A 19,805-nucleotide genomic window follows, 5' to 3' on the forward strand; every position below is an offset into this window, starting at 1 on the left:
TAGATAGAGATTCCTGGCATAACTAAGTGTTCAAATCTTACCCGAAGGTGTCCCTGTGGGTGGATGGGGGTGGGGATGGGGGAGTGGAGGGGGGAAGAGAGGATCAACCTGTCAGCTGATCCCAGAAGTCAGAATTTATCTTTTGAGATAATAGCCTTTCTTTCGCAATGATATCTTCCCTAACATTCTGTCTCCCTTAAGCTAATTTATATAATTTCTTATCAAACAGGTGGAAGCTTGAGTGATTCTAGTCATACATACCTTTGTTAGGACCGGTGCTAAATTTTCTCACTTTTGTTTAAAGGTATAGGCTCAGAGAAATTCAGAGCGCATGTTCAGTGAGGGGTGGTTGCACCTTGGAGGCGGGTAGCCTTTGGGCTGGAGGTGTGTTTTGGTATTATAATGATATTATAATGTGCAAAGTTTACCCAAAGAACATTTTGGCAAAAACATGGCAGGACATTGGCCTAAGGTAGCAAATATGCAGCTTATTGGTTCCGATGTACCTTCGAGTTCCCATCTTATCACAGAGCTGGGCCGCGGTGTCTCCACTCTGCTCCACCCTCCATACAGTTTCTCTTAGACTCAGCACACCAAGTTCCCCTGCTGTGGCCAACATCTAGGGAACTTCTATGGAATGCAGCTATGCTCCACCCTGGAAGCTTCTTCAGTGCTGTACCTTTTCTTAGAAATGTGAATATAAGCTTAATTTCTAAGTCACCTCAGGTAATTATTCCACACCTTCTTACATCCCCTTTTGCTTTCTTTGAAAGTTAAATGTTGCACTATAAGACAAAAGAAAGGCTCTTATTCTTACCTCTCATTCTCTACCTCTACAAATGGTTCTAACTTTACAACACAGTAATATGAAGAATGACACTTTTTTCCCTTGACCTTTTTTTTATTATTATTAAACACTTTTTTTTTCTATAGTAAGATAACAACTAGTGAGTACAGAAGAACAAAAGCAGACAAGAAAATCATATTTTTTTGTATATTTGATTGTTTGCTTTTGAGATATGGTTTGAAATGTTAATGATAGGAAGGTAGGAATTTTGAGAATGTAATGGAATCTAGAGATCTACCAAAGCCATGATGACTCTTCCTGTATGAAGGATCAAAGTGCCAACCGCAGGAAATAATGCAATCACTACAGTAAAAGTAACAGTGGAAGAAACAAAAATTTGGTATTAATGGCAAAAAATAAAAACCTGGAAATTGTAAAGAAGGTGACTGAAAAAGCTGAGAATATGGTTTTAGTTAGATTTAAATAAACAAAGAAATAGTTTACAGGCCTGAACTAAATGGATAGTTCTGTGAAGCTGTTTGAGCATATATTGCATACATGTATGGTGTTTGTGTGTTCTTAAATTTGTAAGGAAATGATTTGCAATATTCTTCACAATGTAATTAATGAATATTAAGGAAAAAAAGATGGGAATTATAGGCATGGACATTAGGTTGTAATCTGGTCAAAACAGAAGTGTACATGGAAACATATCAAGGATGATTTTAGTTGAATTTACAACATTAAGGTCAGTAAATGGAAAGTGTCAACTAAAGAAAGGTGGAACATTTACAGTATTTGAATATACTCATGTAACTAAGAAAAACAGTTCTGTCTTTGACAGTTCTATATTTGTTGAAGAATGACACATAAAAATATATATATATTTTAAGTTTTCAAAAAATGTACTATGTTGCCAGGTAAAACAAAATACATTGATCTTCTGTGTTCTTTATCTAAACAGCTCTACCCAGGTAACCTTGTAGTATGTTGTACAGTCTATTCTGCACCCACAGGCAGCTATTGTGTGGGACATTTATACTTTTTGAAGTTTTGAATTATGCAGTTTAATTAATATCTGCTTACTTAGACTGTGGTAAACTATGAAGCTATACTATACTAATTCTGGAGTACTATACTTCTGCTTTTGAACAGGTGTATAGAAATACTGTATTTCTTGGAGCTTATCAACTGTTTGGATCAAGAATACAGAACACACTGCAGGTTTTCTCATTCTGGAAACCAGGATACAGAGAGGGTACTATTCACATTGGTCATGCTTTGGCATGGAGTTAGAAGTAGCCAAGATGTGCTTTCTTCCCAGGAGACTGCCCCCAGAATTAATCAGCAGTAATAAAGTTGCTGTGTGGAGACTGTAAAATTTACTGTAAAATGAACTGTCAAACGCACGAGTGTTGTACTTTGTTCAAACTATACGTAAATTTAGTGGCTTTTTAATTTTTTTTCCTGTAAACAACAACTTTTGATCATTGTCACTGTGGTTCTAAATTCTCCAGATTTCTAGGCTTCTTACTCTGAAAACTGTTCCAGAAACTGATAGATCAAATTTACCACATCTGAGAAAAAAGAAAGAAAAAGAAAAAGAAAAGAAAAAGAAAAAGAAAAAGAAAAAGAAAAAGAAAAAGAAAAAGAAAAAGAAAAAGAAAAAGAAAAAGAAAAAGAAAAAGAAAAAGAAAAAGAAAAAGAAAAAGAAAAAAAAAAAAGAAAAAGAAACATTATAGTTATTTATCTACTTATTAACGTAAATTAGCTTCTTACACTAGAAATCACAAGATGTTTTATACCCACTCTCCCTCATTAAAAACTATATGCCTAATTTTGGCATAAACCATGGGCTATATTTTTAGACTGCCTGAACATTCTCTTCTGTTTATGTATAATTGTAATGTGAGCATTTACAAAGTGAATGTTCAAATGAAAAAGTGAACTAAACAACAGATACCTGCATCTTTAATAATGAGGCTCTATAGTGACATAAAAATTAGAGGGTATCAAAGCACAGCGGCTTATTTCTTGCTTTTGTTCCTTTTAAGATATTAAAATTTTACTGATTAAAATTTTACAGTCCATTACTTCTGCTTTTGAACAGGTGTATAAATTTTCTCCAAAATGTAACAGCTGCACAAGTTGTGTTTGGCAGCTATTTTGGATGACATACATGTTTATCTTACATTGATGGAGATAAGATTTATGATATTTTTCCTCCTGTTTTCCCTAATAAGTTCCTAATTTGTCCTGTTTTTTCCCTCAAATATATATATATATAAAAATATACATATGGTATATATGGTTTATATGCAAATATAAATATATATATAAATTGCATTCAGTTTTGTTTTTTTTTTTTTTTAAATCTGTTTTTCAATTATTTCCTTTCAGTTATCAACTGTGGAGATCCAGGAGTCCCAGCAAATGGCATGAGATACGGTGATGATTATGTTGTTGGACAAAATGTTACTTATATTTGCCAACCTGGGTATACAATGGAATCAAATAGCTCCTCCATTCGCACTTGTACTAGCAATGGCACATGGAGTGGAGTAATCCCAACGTGCAGAGGTACAACATTAATTTTGATTGTCCAGTATTTCTTCTAGGTCATTTAGATCCACTGTTTATTATAATGAGTCAGTCATGTACTTCTTTAGAAATCACAACTTACTATTACTATTACTGTTGTGTGGTGTCTTGACCACATAGATAGCAGGGTTCTTTCAGGATCAGTGACTGCTACCACTTTATTGTTGACATAACTTCAACTCAACTCTTACTGAGGACATGCTCCCTTATACCATTTACTTTACAGAGTAGAGTCACTAACTATTCATTGGTCAAATAACTTCGTTTGCAACAGCAAACACCCAGCAACTTCCACGTCTTAATGACTGGAGAACAAGCAGTCCAAGATGGCAAGGCTTCTCCTGAATCAGCCTTCTTTGTTCCTTCTAAACACTTTACGTTCCTCCTGGCCTCATCATTAAGAGTCCGATGTTATCACCAACCATGGGGCTTGTCGACCCCCATGGCCACACTCCCACAATGTTTAATTGATTGTTTGGCTGAAGGAAAAGTGATTTAATTATTTGGTTCTTTCCCTCCATTTTAAAAGGTTAAGATGCCAGCATAGTATGTTCGTGTTTGTTTTTTTTGTTTTGTTTTGTTTTGTTTTCTGTTGTTTGTTTGTTTGTTTCTTAGCTTTATAGAACACTTTGTTACTTTGCTGCTAGGGTAAATTTGCCACTATGATGTTTTATATTTATTTTTTGTTTGTTTGTTAAGGTTAAGATGTAATTAACAAAGATGACCCATATACATATTTCCCTGTCTTTACTAAAACACCACTCAGGCATATGATGAGAGCCTTTGCGAGTCTGCATATACTGAAATTTCTCAAAGGTGAATTGCTCTGAGTTTTATGGAGTTGCTCTAACCATAATACCATATAAGATGTGTACCTCATTAGATGTGTACTTTTGAGTATCACTGTGATGTATCAACATACTCAGCAAAAGTTTAAATCCTTCTAGCAAATTCCCTAATAAACATTCTTCTGATTTATTTTCTCTAGTGAAAACCAGAATGATAAATCTCCAGGTCCTAATTTTCTCTCTTTTGCTAATTGAATTATTGATTTTTCTGATAATCTTTGTTGAAATTTAAATAGAAAACAAAACAACATCAACAAAAAAGAACTTCAGTGAAAGACCACCCTATCTATGTAATCAAAACAATTTTCTCAGAACCCCCTCGGGATCTTTCTTGCTAAACCTCAAAACACCTTCTTTCTATAGAGTCGCGTTTCTCACTGCTATCACAGTTGTAGTAAAGCGGTATTAAATTTTCAGTGTTCTTTCTTTCTGGGCTCATACTAAGTGTGTCTAATCCCTATTCCTTTAAAACTTAATTGGCTAAGCATGTACTTATTTTGTTCTCATTCATCGTCCTTCTGTTTTCTTTTCTGGAAGTATGATTACATTCCTTATTTTCTCCCCTGATGTCATTAATCAAAACATATCAAATCAGCTTTAAATCTCTCCCTCCTCCCCTCCCCCCCCTCCATTTGCAATTATTTTCCTTACAAACTACAATTGTCCCCATATATTACCAAGTTTAATTTAATTCTATTTCACCTTTGATAATCTTTTTTTTAAATTATTTTTCCAGCATTTTGATTTTTTTCTATTCCAGAGAATGTCAGATTTCAAGATCATCTTTAAAAAAAAAAAAAAAAACTCTTGAAAAAAACACTCTTATTTCTGTTTTTACATGTATTGTGCTCTTAACCAGCTTCAATTACAAATCAAATTTTAAGAATATAAGAATGGCCATACTGCTCCAATTGTCTGTCTGTCTCCAAGAGTGTCTGTGAGTGAACAGCTAAAAGATTATCAGGCAGAACAAGTATTTACGATACAGTCTCCCCAACAGTCTCACAGACTGAAATTCTTAAGGAGTATATGGTACCTAACTGGGAACAGGAAAGATAACTCTAATTTTATTCAAACAACTATACAAAGAAAGAGTTAAACTGTCACTTTTGGCCTTAAGTCCTTCTGTTTCTAGCCATACATACTTATATCTTGTATAAGTACTAGATAACAATCATATGCAGAATCTTTCGGATTCTCACAGTTTCCCTCTACTCTGCACAGGTTTGTGTGTGTACACTAGGTAAGTTAATAATACCCGCTTTTTTTTTTTTTTTTTAACTGTGCAATTAAAAGGAATACATAATATCCATTAGTATGTTTGAAATGTGTAATAATTAGCTCTTACTGTCAGGAGGAAGTGGTCCTCTGGCACTATTTAGTTAAAATAATTGGAAAATTAACTGGCTAGAAAGTGGATACAATATTGTCACAGTGTTATTGAAACAGAAGATATAAATGATTCTTTGGCTTTGCCGAGCTAGAAAAGGATGCTTATTCAAACATTAAAGACAATATCCGCTGCTCCCCCATCATCCATCAGGCTGTTGTTTTCATTATAGAAGTCTATGGGATTGTTTATGCATAACTTGCTCTTGGTGAATCTGTGCTGACTACTACTGATGATTTTTTTCTCCTTCATGTACCTGGAAATGGTTTCCAGGATTAACTATTCCATCACCTTCCGAGGGAATGAGGTGAGGCTGACTGGCCTGTAGTTGCTCAGGTCCTCCTTCTTGCCCTTCTTAAAGACAGGAGTGACATTTTCCTTCCTTCAGTCTCCAGGCACTTCTCCCATTTGTCACAACTGAGCAAACATTATCAGAAGTCACCTCACAATCACATCCACAAGCTCCCTCAGCATTCATGAATGGATCCCATTGTGGCTCATGGACTGATGAATGTCCAGTTTACTTGAGTATTCCCTGACCTGACCTTCTTCCACCAAGGATACATCTTCCTTGTTCCATCCATTCAGCCTGGCCTTTGGGACCTGTGATTCCTGAAGGCTAGTCTTGCTGGTAAAGACTGAGTCAAAGAAGGCATCCAGTACCTTGGCCTTCTAACCATCCTGGTAACCAGGTTTTGTGGTTTAACCCAGCCATCAGTGAAGTTCCACACAGCCATTTGCTCATCCTCACTCCCCTAGTGGGATGGGAAAGAGAATCAGAAAAAAAAATTAAAAGCTTTTGGGTTGAGATACAGACAGTTTATTAGGATGGAAAAGAAGGGAAAAAAAAAATAATTATAATGTGTACAAAACAAGTGATGCACAATGCAATTGCTCAGCACCCACAGACCAACTCCCAGCCTATCCCCAAGCAGTGGCTCCCCCCAACCCCGACAAGCCACTCCATATTAATTGTTCAGCATGATGTCATTTGCTATGGAATATCCTTTTGGCCAGTTTGAGTCAGCTGTCCCGGTTTTGTCCCTTCCTAGCTCCTTGTGCACCCCCAGCCTCCTTACTGGCATGGTGGTGTGAGAAGCTGAAAAGTTCTTAACTTTTCTTGCCTTTTAACAAAGGCAAATTGTTGCCTTTGACATCCCTGGCCAATTTCAGTTCCATTTGGGCTTCAGCTTTCCTAATTTGACCCCTGGCTGCTCATACCTAAATATTCCTCCCAGGTTACTTGTCCATGCTTCCATCCTCTGTAGGTTTCTCTTTTGAGTTTTCATTTGACCAGGTGCTCCTTGTTCATACATTCAGCCTTCCTGGTGTTTTTGTCTGACTTCCTCTTTGTTGGGATGCATTGCTTTTGAGCTTGGATGCAGTGATACTTGAATACTAACCAACTTTCTTTCCTCCCTTCTTCCCTAAAAGGGCCTTATCCCAGGGTACTCTACCCTCCTTGTCTCCCCAGTCTGTCCTTCCTACAGAGCCTGTATTCTTCCATTAGAGGACTCGAGTCATGGGAGCCACCCCACCACATCTCCATGATGCCAATAAAATCACAGCCCTTCAAGCATACACACATACCTAAGTCATCTTGTTTAGTCCTCATACTGCATATATTAGTGTATAGAAGAGGGGCACCCCGGCATGTTGTAGACCTAGAAAGTGTCTGAGAGATTTCTCCATAATGCTGTGTCACAGATATTTCCTTTCTAACCTGCAAGTGCTGGAGGTGGCCTTGCTTAAGCCTCTTTTTTGGTGATTTTGTGATCCTTCCCTATCACATTAACCCCCATCCCTTTGTACAGGAGCACTGTGTGTCACTCTTTCACAGAGCTGCTGGTTACTTTCTCCCTTCCCCCTCCTTCCTAGTTTAAAGCCCTCCTGATAAGGTCAGCCACCCTATTGGTAAAAATATCTTTGCCCCACTTAGAGAGGTACATCACTTTTCTCCCAAGAAGACATTAATCCTCAAACAGGATCCCATGATCATAGAACCCAAAACCCCATCACCAACACCAGTTCTTCAGAAATTACTGACCTCTCTTATCAGTGCCATTCTTCTCACATGCTTTCTCCTGATCAATGGGATTGAGGAAAATACTACATGGGACCCCATGGTCTTGAACACTGCCCCAAAACCCTGTAGACTGTTTGCAGAGCTCTGGTTGAATCTCTGACCAAAACATTTAGAGCGGTGTTCTGCCTTGTTGCTGGGTTTTGCTTGTTTGTTTTGAATATACATATATATATATTCATATACATTTGAATATATATATAATATTTTTTCTCCACAGATTTCTGATGTTACTACTGTTTTCATGCTAATTTTTCTGTTTGCTTTCCTAATTGTTAATAGATATTTCTTTCTTGATTATTCAGATCAGAATTTAAAATATGCAGATCTTTTTAAAAAGACTAGTAATGAAGCTCTTGAAGAATGCAGACAGACTTTAGCCACTTGATGTAGTATCTGTAGAGTATTTGTTTCGACCCTTTTTATTTAAACAACATGAAAGTGATTCAGTGTACATCATCAAGTTTGACAATGAATTTAAGCTGAGTGGTGTGGCTGGCATGCTGGAGCGAAGGGATGCCTTCCAGAGGGACCTGGACAGGCTTGAGAGGTGGGCCTGTGTGAACCTCATGAAGTTCAACAAGGCCAAGTACAAAATTCTGCACCAGGGTTGGGGCAATCCCAAGCACAACTACAGGCTGGGGACCCCACTTGGAGTACTGCATTCAGCTCGGGGCCCTCAATATAAGAAAGACGTGGACCCATTAGAGCAAGACCAGAGGAGGGCCACAAGGGTAATCAAAGGCCTGGAACACCTACGAAGATAGGCTGGTAGAGTTGGCATTGTTCAGCCTGGAGAAGAGAAGGCTTTGAGGAGACCTTATTGCAGCCTTCCTACCTAAAGGGGTATTACAAGAAAGCTGAAGAGGGACTGTTTATCAAAGACTGTCGTGATAGGACAAGGAGTAATAGTTAAAATAAACTAAAAGAGGGTAGGATTTAGATTAGATATTGGGAAGAAATTCTTTACTCTGAGGGAGGTGAGGCACTGGCACAGGTTGCCCAGAGAAGTTGTGAATGCCCCATCCCTGGCTGTGTTTAAGGCCAGGTTGGCTGGGGCTTTGAGCAACCTGGTCTGCTGGAAGGTGTCCTAGCCCATGGCAGGGTGGTTGGAACTAGATGATCTTTAAGGTTTCTTCTAACACAAACCTTTCTATGATTCTACAAAAATTAAAAAAAATAAGGCCTTAAAAAGTTAAGATTTTTCTACCGGTTGGCAAAACATTACTCAATAATCGTGCTACTTTCATCCAGCATTCTCAGAGAGCCAGGAGTGACACTGCAGAGATGGTAGTCGAGATTCTGTAACTTAAATACATAAACTTAGTGGTGAAATGGTACATGAAGAATTTTCTGCAGATTGCATTCAAATACATAGTGTTCCTGATTAAGTGCCTCTGACCTCTGAGCATGCAAGATCACAGCTGTCTAAACATAAGTTTAAGGTTATGAATGCTTTTCATTTCCTTCATTCTTGTGATCTGTGTTCTCTCTTTATTTTTAGCCACCACCTCTACTCATTTAACCTGTCTTCACTAAATTGAGTAATGATAGTTTCACTTACTTTCTTTTGCTAACATCATTTTTTCCACCTCTTTTTCTCCTTCACATTCATTGTAGTAACTTTTGCCTAATTTTCCCCTTCTTTTTTTTTTTTTTTGATTCACATTTTCCTTCATTTAACTTCTTTAATATCCTTTTTTTTTTCAACCGTCAGTTAACTGTTAGTACCCATATCTAGGGTTTAGTCATTCATAAATACATAAGTCAGTTTATTCCTACAATCCTTCTGTGATGTTTTTCAGTCCTCTTTCCCACATCTGAGTAGAAGATATTTCAATTTTTTCCTGGGAGGTCTGGAAATGAGAAATTATGCTGCAGTACTTGTTCACATTCTTAGGAGTAGCAGCTTTAAGAAAATGCAAATTGTTAATTTTTCTCCCTCTAGCTAGAAGCTAGATTATTTATTTATTTATTTATTGGATGGGGATTTATTCATGCAGCAAATACTAACCAAACTGTGGTATGAAGAAACAGGCTTTCCATGCATATTCTGGAGGAATCATGTCCTGGATCTTGATCCATGGGCATTAATATCTAGAATATGCCTAAATTGGTCAATATGAAGACAGTATTTTACTATTACCTCACTAAAAATAGTTGTACTCTATGTCATCTAAGCAAACAAACAAATTCAATTAGTATACTACTACCAGACACACGCATATATATATATATATATATATATATATATATATATATTATTTTGTAGACTTCATAGTCTCTACACCGATTTTTGGGTAGGCTCACTGCATTGTTTGAAAAAACATCCTGTTTTATTTAAGACTTCATCAGTCAGCCATTAAAGTATGTCTCTGAAATGGAACAAACTAGAAGTACTAACATCAGGAAATGTGGCAACAACACAGTGAGGAGATAGTATGTTCTCACTCTATTGTCCTCCAAAAGAGGTGAAATTAGCACATATGGTTCTTCTAGTAACTATGTACACTGGGGATATTTATAGCAGCTGGGCCTAATTATTTTGAATGTTATTGCAGCTGTTACCTGCCCAACTCCTCCGCAGATCTCTAATGGAAGGTTGGAAGGAACAAACTTGGACTGGGGATTTAGCATTAGCTACGTCTGTTCTCCAGGGTACGAACTCTCTTTTCCTGCTGTTTTGACTTGTGTTGGGAATGGAACATGGAGTGGTGAAGTACCTCAGTGCTTGCGTGAGTATTTTCTCTATAGTCTACTATTTCTTTATATAACTGTTGAACATTTTTATATTTTTTGGTATATTTTACAAAATTGTAACATAATTTATAGATTGAGGAAGAGATAGGAATATCTGTAAATCTTTTGTGAACACATAGGAAGCCTTAAACATAAAAACTAAAAGATATATTATAGGCAATGCACATAAAATAAACAAGGGAGAATCAGCATTAGGAAATTCTGTTTTGTTTTTAGATCCTGCTACCTATAGAATAAGGGGAAATTTCATTATAAACTACTTTATATGCTCATTACTCATGCTAAACTTTCACTGATATCACAGAAATCTGTATATGTCGGTAATGTTTACTAGATCCCAGGGTGATTCCTTGACAATTTTATATTTTCCCAGTAGACTAAATTAAGTTATATGTTCTGTACAATAAATTTTATTAACTTTAAGTGTGTAACATTGATGAATTTTTAAATTTCTATAAAGTTCATTATAATAGCAAATGCACCTTTTTCTTTAGGTTGGTGATATTCCACTCATTATTTTTAAATGTTTTTGTTTGGTTGGTTGGTTGTTTTTTTTTTATTATTATTTAAAAACAAAAACTTCCTAAGGAAGTTATTGTGATACTTTTGAGATAATAGTCAATTTGCACTGAAGAATGAGGTTCTGTAGTTATTTGTAGAACATCACTACTCTGAAACTATAATATTCTTGATCTAGATGTCTATCTGGAAGAGGATAATTTCATCTAGGTGGCTCTACAGTTTCTGAAGCTTCATTTGAACTTACCAGATAGCTTTCCAAATGTTGAAAAAACTAATTATCCATTATGTCACTATTTTTATTTGTTTGTTTATTTATTTATTTATTTGTTTATTTGCATTTTTCATCTCTCCCTTTAAAAAATATCCTCTGTTTTGGCTAGGTCCTACTATTATGTCATCATATCATAATGACATCTCCCTCCCTCCTCTCTCTGGTGTTCTCATACTGTCAAAAATATTTGATTAGTGTTGCTGAAACTATATGTACCAGAACTGGAACATGGTGAAGGCAGTTTCTGAAAGCTACCATTTGCTGTTTAAGTTCACTAAATGAAGGTCTTCTAGAATCTGGTATATTAAGAACTGCAAAGGCCATAAGAAATGCTTTTCATCATTTGATCTTCATTGAAATAGTGTCCCTAAATTCACTTTTTTTTTTTTTTGATATCATAAACTATTTTGTCATCTTTGAGGTTCGAATATTGCAGTATACTCTGAAAAGGAGACTCTGCCTTCAAACTACTTAAAAGGTATAGTTAGTACAGAGTACAGCTGCCTGAGAATTAAAGGCTGTTTCATGCTGAGATTACATTAACTGAGTGTTGTTGATGTGCAAAGGTTACCCATTGGCTTGCAGTAGAAATCAATTGGCATCCAGTGCTTGTCAAAGAGCTTAAACTAGCTGCCATCTGGCTGAAATGAGAAGGAGCTGTTGAAAGTCATTCCCAATGAGAAATCTTTAAGCAGCTCTTGACATCAGAAATTTAGATCCCAGCTTGGTTCCATAAAGTTGTAGACTGTCTGAAGATATGCAAAGTATAGTGGAATAATTATTTGGAACAGAATATATTCTTTTTTTTTCTTTTTATTATTTTCTTTTTCTTTCTTTCTTTTTTCTTTTTTTTTTTTTTTTGTCTGACTGTTTGTCATCTATGACCTACTAGATTTGTCTAATTTAGAGAACCTTGAGGAAAACTGTCAGAATATACCACTTCTACCATTATACTACTTCCATGGCTTCCATATCAAAGGTAGATACCCACTAGATATTCAGTGACTGGTTAAAGGTATCTTACAGATGAGCGCTGAAGCTTACTTATTTGTAGGTTTAAAATAACAAACTTAACAAAACTTAACAAAACACTATTTTTTAATGTAAGTCTTTTTCTTTTCCTTAGGGAGTGGTTTCTACTTTATTAATGCAAAGAACTGATAAGGAAACAATTTCAAGCCTTTGTGTTAAAAATTTGTACACATTTAGTATATTCTCAAATTAAGACTTGCACATAATTTTAATAATCAAAACATAAATTACAACTGCGATTTGTCAGTCAACCAGTGAGATTCGTTATGTGGCACTATCTCTAATTCGTAGATCTTTCAGAATTGGGGATACAAGTCCCATTCCACTTAAAGCTGTAAAATCGTATACATTTCCTATATGCTGTCGATTAAGCCATTTTTCTTCAACAGCATGAGTTTGCCTGGAGTTTCTGTGCATTCAGTGTCCTCAGTAATAGGTAGAGGGCAGGAACATTTCCTGTGAGCTGGTTGTATGGAAGCATTAAGACGTAAGTGACAAAGAGATATTAGAAATGTATTTTGAAAGTGGTTAAGAGATAACTTAAATTATGTTTTTAGAAGAGAAAGATGGAATAGAAAATTCCACTACCTGTGCAAGATGCCTCTTTGCAAATGTCATTATATATATTCAGGTTAATGTGGTATGTTTTGTGTGTTCATTTGTTTTTGGAGTTTTTTGATGTTGAGAGTTTATCTTAGCTGATTGAATTTCCTGAATCAAATTTTCAAAATCCAGCTTCTAAACAACTATTGGAACTTTATATTACAGAAGAAGGCCAGTAATTTGACAGCAGTGCATTCACTTAGTTATGCTATGCACCGGTCACAAGGAAACATTCAGGAGAAAGGTGGAAAAGAATAAGACCAGTTTAAGAACATGTTCTTATCAGATGGATTTATCCTGACTAAGAACAGTATATTAATGTTTGTCATTTAAATTGCTGCCAAAATATATTTATTTTTTTTAGCCATACTAATTTTCCAGTGTTATATTTCTCTGCATACCAAACCTTATCTTTCAGCGAAGAATGAGGAAGTAAGAATTTACAGTTCCTAAAATATATCTGACAAATCCTTTAATTGTACAAAAATGTAGAACACTAGATAGGTGACAATAAGCAGGACAGGATGGAAGACTAACATGAAGGTTTGTTTCACTCTCTAATTGCTCTCCACAGGAAGCTTTGGAGATTGATGTGGTTTGAAGGTGTGAATTGTGAATATTTGGGACTTAATAAAACAACTCTTGTAACCTTGAGCATCAACTGCAAGCTACTGACCAAATCTCACTACATAAGAATTTTGAACAGCTAGCCTTTATTTAGTGCAAACTGAAGTAAAACTAACAATTGTCTATTTAATTTCTCTTTGAATTCCAGTAAATATTTCTGTATTTAACGTCTATTTAATTAAAAATAACAGTAATAAAAAGCAACATTTGGAGTAACTGCTTGACTGAGTTTAGATAAATGTTATTTTCATATATTTTAATAAATAAATAATATATTTTTTTCTATCATGTCGTTTCTTACAGCAAAGTTTTGTGGTGACCCTGGAGTACCTTCTCAAGGGAAAAGAGAAGGCAAGAGTTTTATCTACCAGTCAGAAGTCTCCTTCAGCTGCAATCCTCCTTTTATTTTGGTTGGTTCCAGCACCAGGATTTGCCAAGCAGATGGCACATGGAGTGGTTCTTCACCCCGATGTATAGGTAAGGTAACACCAATATTACTGAAATTACCTGAATGCTCATTATTCCTTTTTCTGTTAAGTCAGTTTAGGAATTTCCAGCTTTTTTTTTGAATTACCTTCTTGTTACTCTAAACTCTCTAAGAATCACTAACAAATCTAATAAATAAATAAATATATAAATAGCCAGTAAGTGGGGAGGGAGGTGATTCTCCCCCTCTGCTTTTCTCCTGTGACATCTCACCTAGAATACTATGTTTAGCTCTAGGGCCCTCAATATAAGAAAGACATGGACCTATTAGAGCAAGTCCAGAGGAGAGCCACAAGCATGATCAAAGGGCTGGAACACCTCTCCTGTGAAGACAGGCTGATAGAGTTGGCATTGTTCAGCCTGGAGAAGAGAAGGCTTTGAGGAGACCTCATTGCAGCCTTCCAGTACCTAAAGGGGGACTACAGGAAAACTGTGGAAGGACTCTTTTCTTAAGGAGTTGTCACTATTGACAAGACAAGGAGTAATGGTTTTAAACTAACAGATGGTAGATTTAGATTAGATATTAGGAAGATACTTTTTACTCAGAGGGAGGTGAGACATTGGCACAGGTTGCCCGGAGAAGTTGTGGATGCCCCATTCCTGGCAGTGTTTAAGGCCAGGTAGGCTGGGGCTTTTGAGCAACCTGGTCTGCTGGAAGGTGTTCCTGCCCATGGCAGGATGTTTGGACTAAATAATCGTAAAGAACCCTTCCAAATTAAACCATTCTATGAAACAAATCACTCAATTTTTGTTTCTCTCATTGGCATATTGCATGTTTTTGAACAAATATAGCTTTGTTATACATGCATATATGTCACTAAAATATTGTACTTTTTTGTTTTTCATTTATTATTTTTTTAAGAACCTACTCGCACAGCATGTGAAAATCCAGGAGTCCCAAGGCATGGATCACAAAACAACACATTTGGCTATCAGGTAGAGTATGCTATTTTTTACTAACTTCCGTATTAAAGTCTTTTTGTACGGCCTCAAAGTTTACAAAGTCATTAATAGAGGCTGAAAAATTGCTTGCACCTTAAAAAAGTTGGTTGCTGGAATGTTGTGCTTTCCTTATTTCTGCTTGCTGGTTTAAACTGACCTCATGTCCCTGTTAGCAATGAATGCACTACATTAAAGTCTGGTGATCAAGTTCTTGGTTTTACCTTGAAGTAGTTCAGGAACTCCAAAGCAATACGTAAGTGCTCCCTAGTGTTTGTGAATGCTTCTATAAATACATTAGCAACAGAAGAATGACTAGAAGAATGTCTATCTTTTATTGCCTGGGGGGTGGGAGGGTGGAACATAGTGATGAAGAATGAGGAAAAGGCTGGGGTACCTAATGCCTCAGTCTTTAGTAGTAAGACCGGTTGTTCTCTGGGTACCCAGCCCCCTGAGCTGGAAGACAAGGACAGGTAGCAGAACGAAACCCTCATAATCCATGAGGAAATGGTTAGCAATCTGATAAACCACTTACACATGCACAAGCCTTTGAGACCAGATGGGATCCACCTGAGGGTACTAAGAGAAGTGGCAGAAGTGCTTACCAAGCCCCTTTCCACCATTTATCAACTGTCCTAGCTATCAGGGGAGGTCCCAGTTGACTAACACCTAGAAAATATGACACCCATCTACAAGAAGGGCTGGAAGGAGGATCCAGGAAACTACAGGCCTGTCTGTCTGAGCTCAGCGCCAGGTTATGGAACAGATCATCTCGAGTGCCATCTTGCAGCGCAATACAGGGCAACCAGGAGATCAGGCTCAGTCACTAAGGGTTTATGAAACGCAGGTCCTGATTGTCTAGACTGATCTCCTTCTACAACAAGGTGACCCACTTTGTGGATGAAGTGCTGTGGATGTTGCCTACCTAGACTTTAGTAAAGCTGTTGATACCGTTTCCCACAGCACTCTCTGGAGAAAGTTGCTGCTCATGGCTTGGACAGGCATATGCTTCTTTGGATAAAATACTGAGAGTTGTGGTGAATGGAGTTACATCCAGTTGGAGGCCAGTAACAGATAATGTCCCCCAGGGCTCTCAGCATTGGGGCCAGTTCTCTTTAATGTCTTTATCAATGATCTGGACAAAGGGATTGAGTGCACTCTCAGAAGGTTTGCAGATGATGCCAAGTTGGGCATGAGTGTTGATCTGCTTCAGGGCAGAAAAGTTCTACACAAAAATCTGGATAGACTGGATTGATGGACCAAGACCATCTGTACGAGATTCAGCAAGGCTAAGCCCCAGAACCTGCACTTGGGGCACAACAACCCCATGCAACACTACAGGCTGGGGGAAAGAGTAGCAGGTAGAAACTTGGAGGTATTGGTTGATAACCAGCTGAATAGGAGTCAGCAGTGTGCTCAGGTGACCCTGAAGGCCAATAGCATCCTGGTTTGTATCTGAAATTGTGTGGCCACCAGGTCTAGAAAAGTGATTGTCCCCCTGTACTCAACTCTGGTGAGATGAGACCATACCATGAACACCATGATTAGTTTTGTTTTGGGCCCCTCTCTACAAGCAAGACATTGAGCTGCTAAAGCATGTCCAAAGAAGGGCAGTGAAGATGGTGAAGGATCTAGAAAACAAGTTTTATGAGGAGCGGTTGAAGGACCTGGGGTTATTTAGCCTAGAGAAAAGAAGGCTCAGTGGAGATTACTGTCCTCTACAACTACCTGAAAGGAGGTTGTAGCAAGATTGGGGTCAGTCTCTTTTCCCAGGCAACATGTGATAAGATGAGGAAATGGCCTGAAGTTGTGCCTGGGGAGGCTTAGTTTGGATATTAGGAAAAATGTTTTTGCTGAAAGGGTTTTGAATCTTTGGAAAAGGCCACCCAGGGAAGTGGTTGAGTCACCATCCCTGGAGGTATGCAAAAGGCGTGTAGATGTGGTACTTTGGGATATGCTTTAGTGGTAGACTTGACAGTGCTAGGTTAACTGTTAGGCTTGATGATCTTAGAGAAGTTTTCCAAGCTAAATAATTCTATGATTCAAATAATTCTATGATTCAAATAAGATTCTGGAGTCAAGTCCAGTTGGAGGCCAGTCACTAGTGGCATTCCCCAGGGCTCGGTGCTGGGGCCGGTCCTCTTTAATATCTTCATCGATGATCTGGATGAGGGGATCTAGTGCACCCTAAGTAATTTTGCAGATGACACTAAGTTAGGTGCGTGTGTCGTTCTGCTTGAGGGTAGGAAGGCTCTGCAGGAGGATCTGGATAGGCCGCACCAATGGGCTGAGGTCAACTGCATGAAGTTCAACAAGGCCAAGTGCCGGGTCCTGCACCTGGGGCACAATAACCCCAAGCAGAGCTACAGGCTGGGAGATGAGTGGTTGGAGAGCTGCCAGGCAGAGAAGGACCTGGGAGTGATGGTAGACAGTCAGCTGAATATGAGCCAGCAGTGTGCTCAGGTGGCCAAGAAGGCCCATGGCATCCTGGCTTGTATCAGAACCAGTGTGACCAGCAGGGCTAGGGAGGTGATCGTCCCCCTGTACTTGGCTCTGGTGAGGCTGCACCTTGAATACTGTGTTCAGTTTTGGGCCCCTCGCTACAAGAAGGATATTGAGGTGCTTGAGCGGGTCCAGAGAAGGGCGACAAAGCTGGTGAGGGGCCTGGAGAACAAGTCCTACGAGGAGCGGCTGAGGGAGCTGGGCTTGTTCAGCCTGGAGAAAAGGAGGCTCAGGGGTGACCTTATTGCTCTCTACAGGTACTTTAAAGGAGGCTGTAGCAAGGTGGGGGTTGGTCTGTTCTCCCATGTGCCTGGTGACAGGACGAGGGGGAATGGGCTTAAGTTGCGCCGGGGGAGTTTTAGGTTGGATGTTAGGAAGAACTTCTTTACCGAAAGGGTTGTTAGACATTGGAACAGGCTGCCCAGGGAAGTGGTGGAGTCACCATCCCTGGAAGTCTTTAAAAGACGTTTAGATGTAGAGCTTAGGGATATGGTTTAGTGGGGACTGTTAGTGTTAGGTCAGAGGTTGGACTCGATGATCTTGAGGTCTCTTCCAACCTAGAAATTCTGTGATTCTGTGAAGATTTTTCACTTTAAAAGTGTGTATACTGTATGCCAAACTGCTAACATAGGCACACTTTAAAAAAATAGTTTGTTGTTTTTTGTTTGTTTGTTTGTTTGAGGCGTGGATTGTTGTGGCTTTCTTTGTGTTTGTGTATTTTTGTTTTTCTCTGAGAGAAATTCTGTTGTTACATATATGTTACATTATATAACCAAAAATGAACGATCGAGTCACTGAAGCTGGCAGGTGCCTCTGGAAAACTTCTAGTCAAACCCCCACCTTCTGAAAGATCATCTAGTGCTGGTTGCTCAGGGCTTTGTCCAGGTGAATTTTGAATATTTCCAGGCACAGACACTCCATACACCCTTACAACCTTACAGTATTTTTTATTTTATTTTTTTATTATTTTTTAATGTCTAAACAGAATTTCCTATATTTCACTTATTGCCTGTGTTGCCTCTTGTCTGGCCACTGGACACCACTGAGAAAAGTCTGCCTCTTTCCCTTCCTGCCCCCATCAGCTGCTTATATACACTGATAACATTCCTTGTGAGCCTTTTATTTTGCTAGCTGAACAGTCCCAGCTCTCTAAGCCTCTCCTTGTCTGCTCCTGTCTTTGAATCACCTTTGTGGTCTTCCATTGGACTCAGTGCATTATGTCCCTGTCTCTCTTGCACTGCAAAGCTGAGCATCTCCCTTGACCTGATGGCAGTGTTCTACCTGATGCTGCAAAGTGGACCAACAGTCACTTGGGCTGCAAGGCTTTGTTGTAGCAAATGGTGTTTCCATGAGCTCCTTTTGGAATAATATATGAGGCATTTACCATGCTAGAATGTAGTATAAGCAGAAAAAAAACTTACAGACATCATGCTATTTTGACACTGCAGTGCTAAAGGGCACTGCTCTTGTGTTCAGTGTTGGAAAACATTCTTCAAAATGTAGTGAAAGATCTTTACTTTTATTATACTGCTAAAAGAGTAACAATAAAAAAAATGTAAAATTGAAAATGCTTCTGAATTTCTAAATCACACAAAATGGCAGCGTCAGTGAGAGGTTTTCATGGATGAATGCAGAATCACAGGTGTAGAAATGTGTTGTATAGTTTGCTAGGAATACTGTAAGGCAATTGTGAACAAAGTAAGGAAGAGTCAAAATTATCCTGGTACATCTGTGTTTGGTATCAGGGATAAAAGCTACAGTCATGTGAACAGACATACATAGAAAAGCAAGCTAGAAGCTCCCAAGTTGTATGTTGTACCTGTCCAGTAGCAGGAATTAAGTAAAAACTGCAGATTGCCAAAAATGCAGGAAAGGCCTAATTGAAATTGGAGTAGATTTACAACATGAAATTATTATATTTTTAAGAATGGATCAAATCTAAAGGCTCTTCAGAGTCTTTACCACAGATTTATTTGTTTTGTCATGTTGGTGGTCTTTATGCAATACTGCTTAGTGATTTTATTATTTTTTTAGCAATATTTGGGGTTTCCAGATTTTGCTAGATCACAGTCATTGATAAGTGGTAATATAATTGTGTCAATTTTCTCCAGGGAATGAAGTAGAGTGTTGTTTTGTGCTAAGATTGAATGTGCAGGGGCAGTCCTTGGGCTAACTTCCTTTGGGAGTAATACTATGTTATGCTAGAAAGCAACTCTTTATTCAGATGTGTAAGAAATGGATCATTGTAATGACCATTTTCTACAATTATATTGTAGACATATTATATTGTAGACATATTATATTGTCACACTTTCTCTGGCATATTAATGAGCTTTCTATCACTGAAGAAGTAA

The 19,805-nt window shown here is 37.9% G+C and overlaps 1 protein-coding gene across 4 annotated transcripts in view; it reads left to right on the plus strand.

The window, feature by feature from the left end:
- CSMD3 (CUB and Sushi multiple domains 3) overlaps positions 1 to 19,805 on the plus strand; it is a 641,367-nt gene that overhangs the window by 597,363 nt on the left and 24,199 nt on the right. For all 4 annotated transcript variants that reach the window (XM_005009295.6, XM_038175100.2, XM_038175101.2 and 1 more), the window contains 4 exons: positions 3,188 to 3,367; positions 10,271 to 10,444; positions 13,828 to 14,001; positions 14,873 to 14,946. In XM_005009295.6, coding sequence (XP_005009352.3) covers positions 3,188 to 3,367; positions 10,271 to 10,444; positions 13,828 to 14,001; positions 14,873 to 14,946 — 602 coding nt within the window. The remainder of the gene's footprint in view (positions 1 to 3,187; positions 3,368 to 10,270; positions 10,445 to 13,827; positions 14,002 to 14,872; positions 14,947 to 19,805) is intronic.

This window comes from Anas platyrhynchos, chromosome 2, assembly GCF_047663525.1.
Source record: "Anas platyrhynchos isolate ZD024472 breed Pekin duck chromosome 2, IASCAAS_PekinDuck_T2T, whole genome shotgun sequence".
NCBI lineage: Eukaryota > Metazoa > Chordata > Aves > Anseriformes > Anatidae > Anas > Anas platyrhynchos.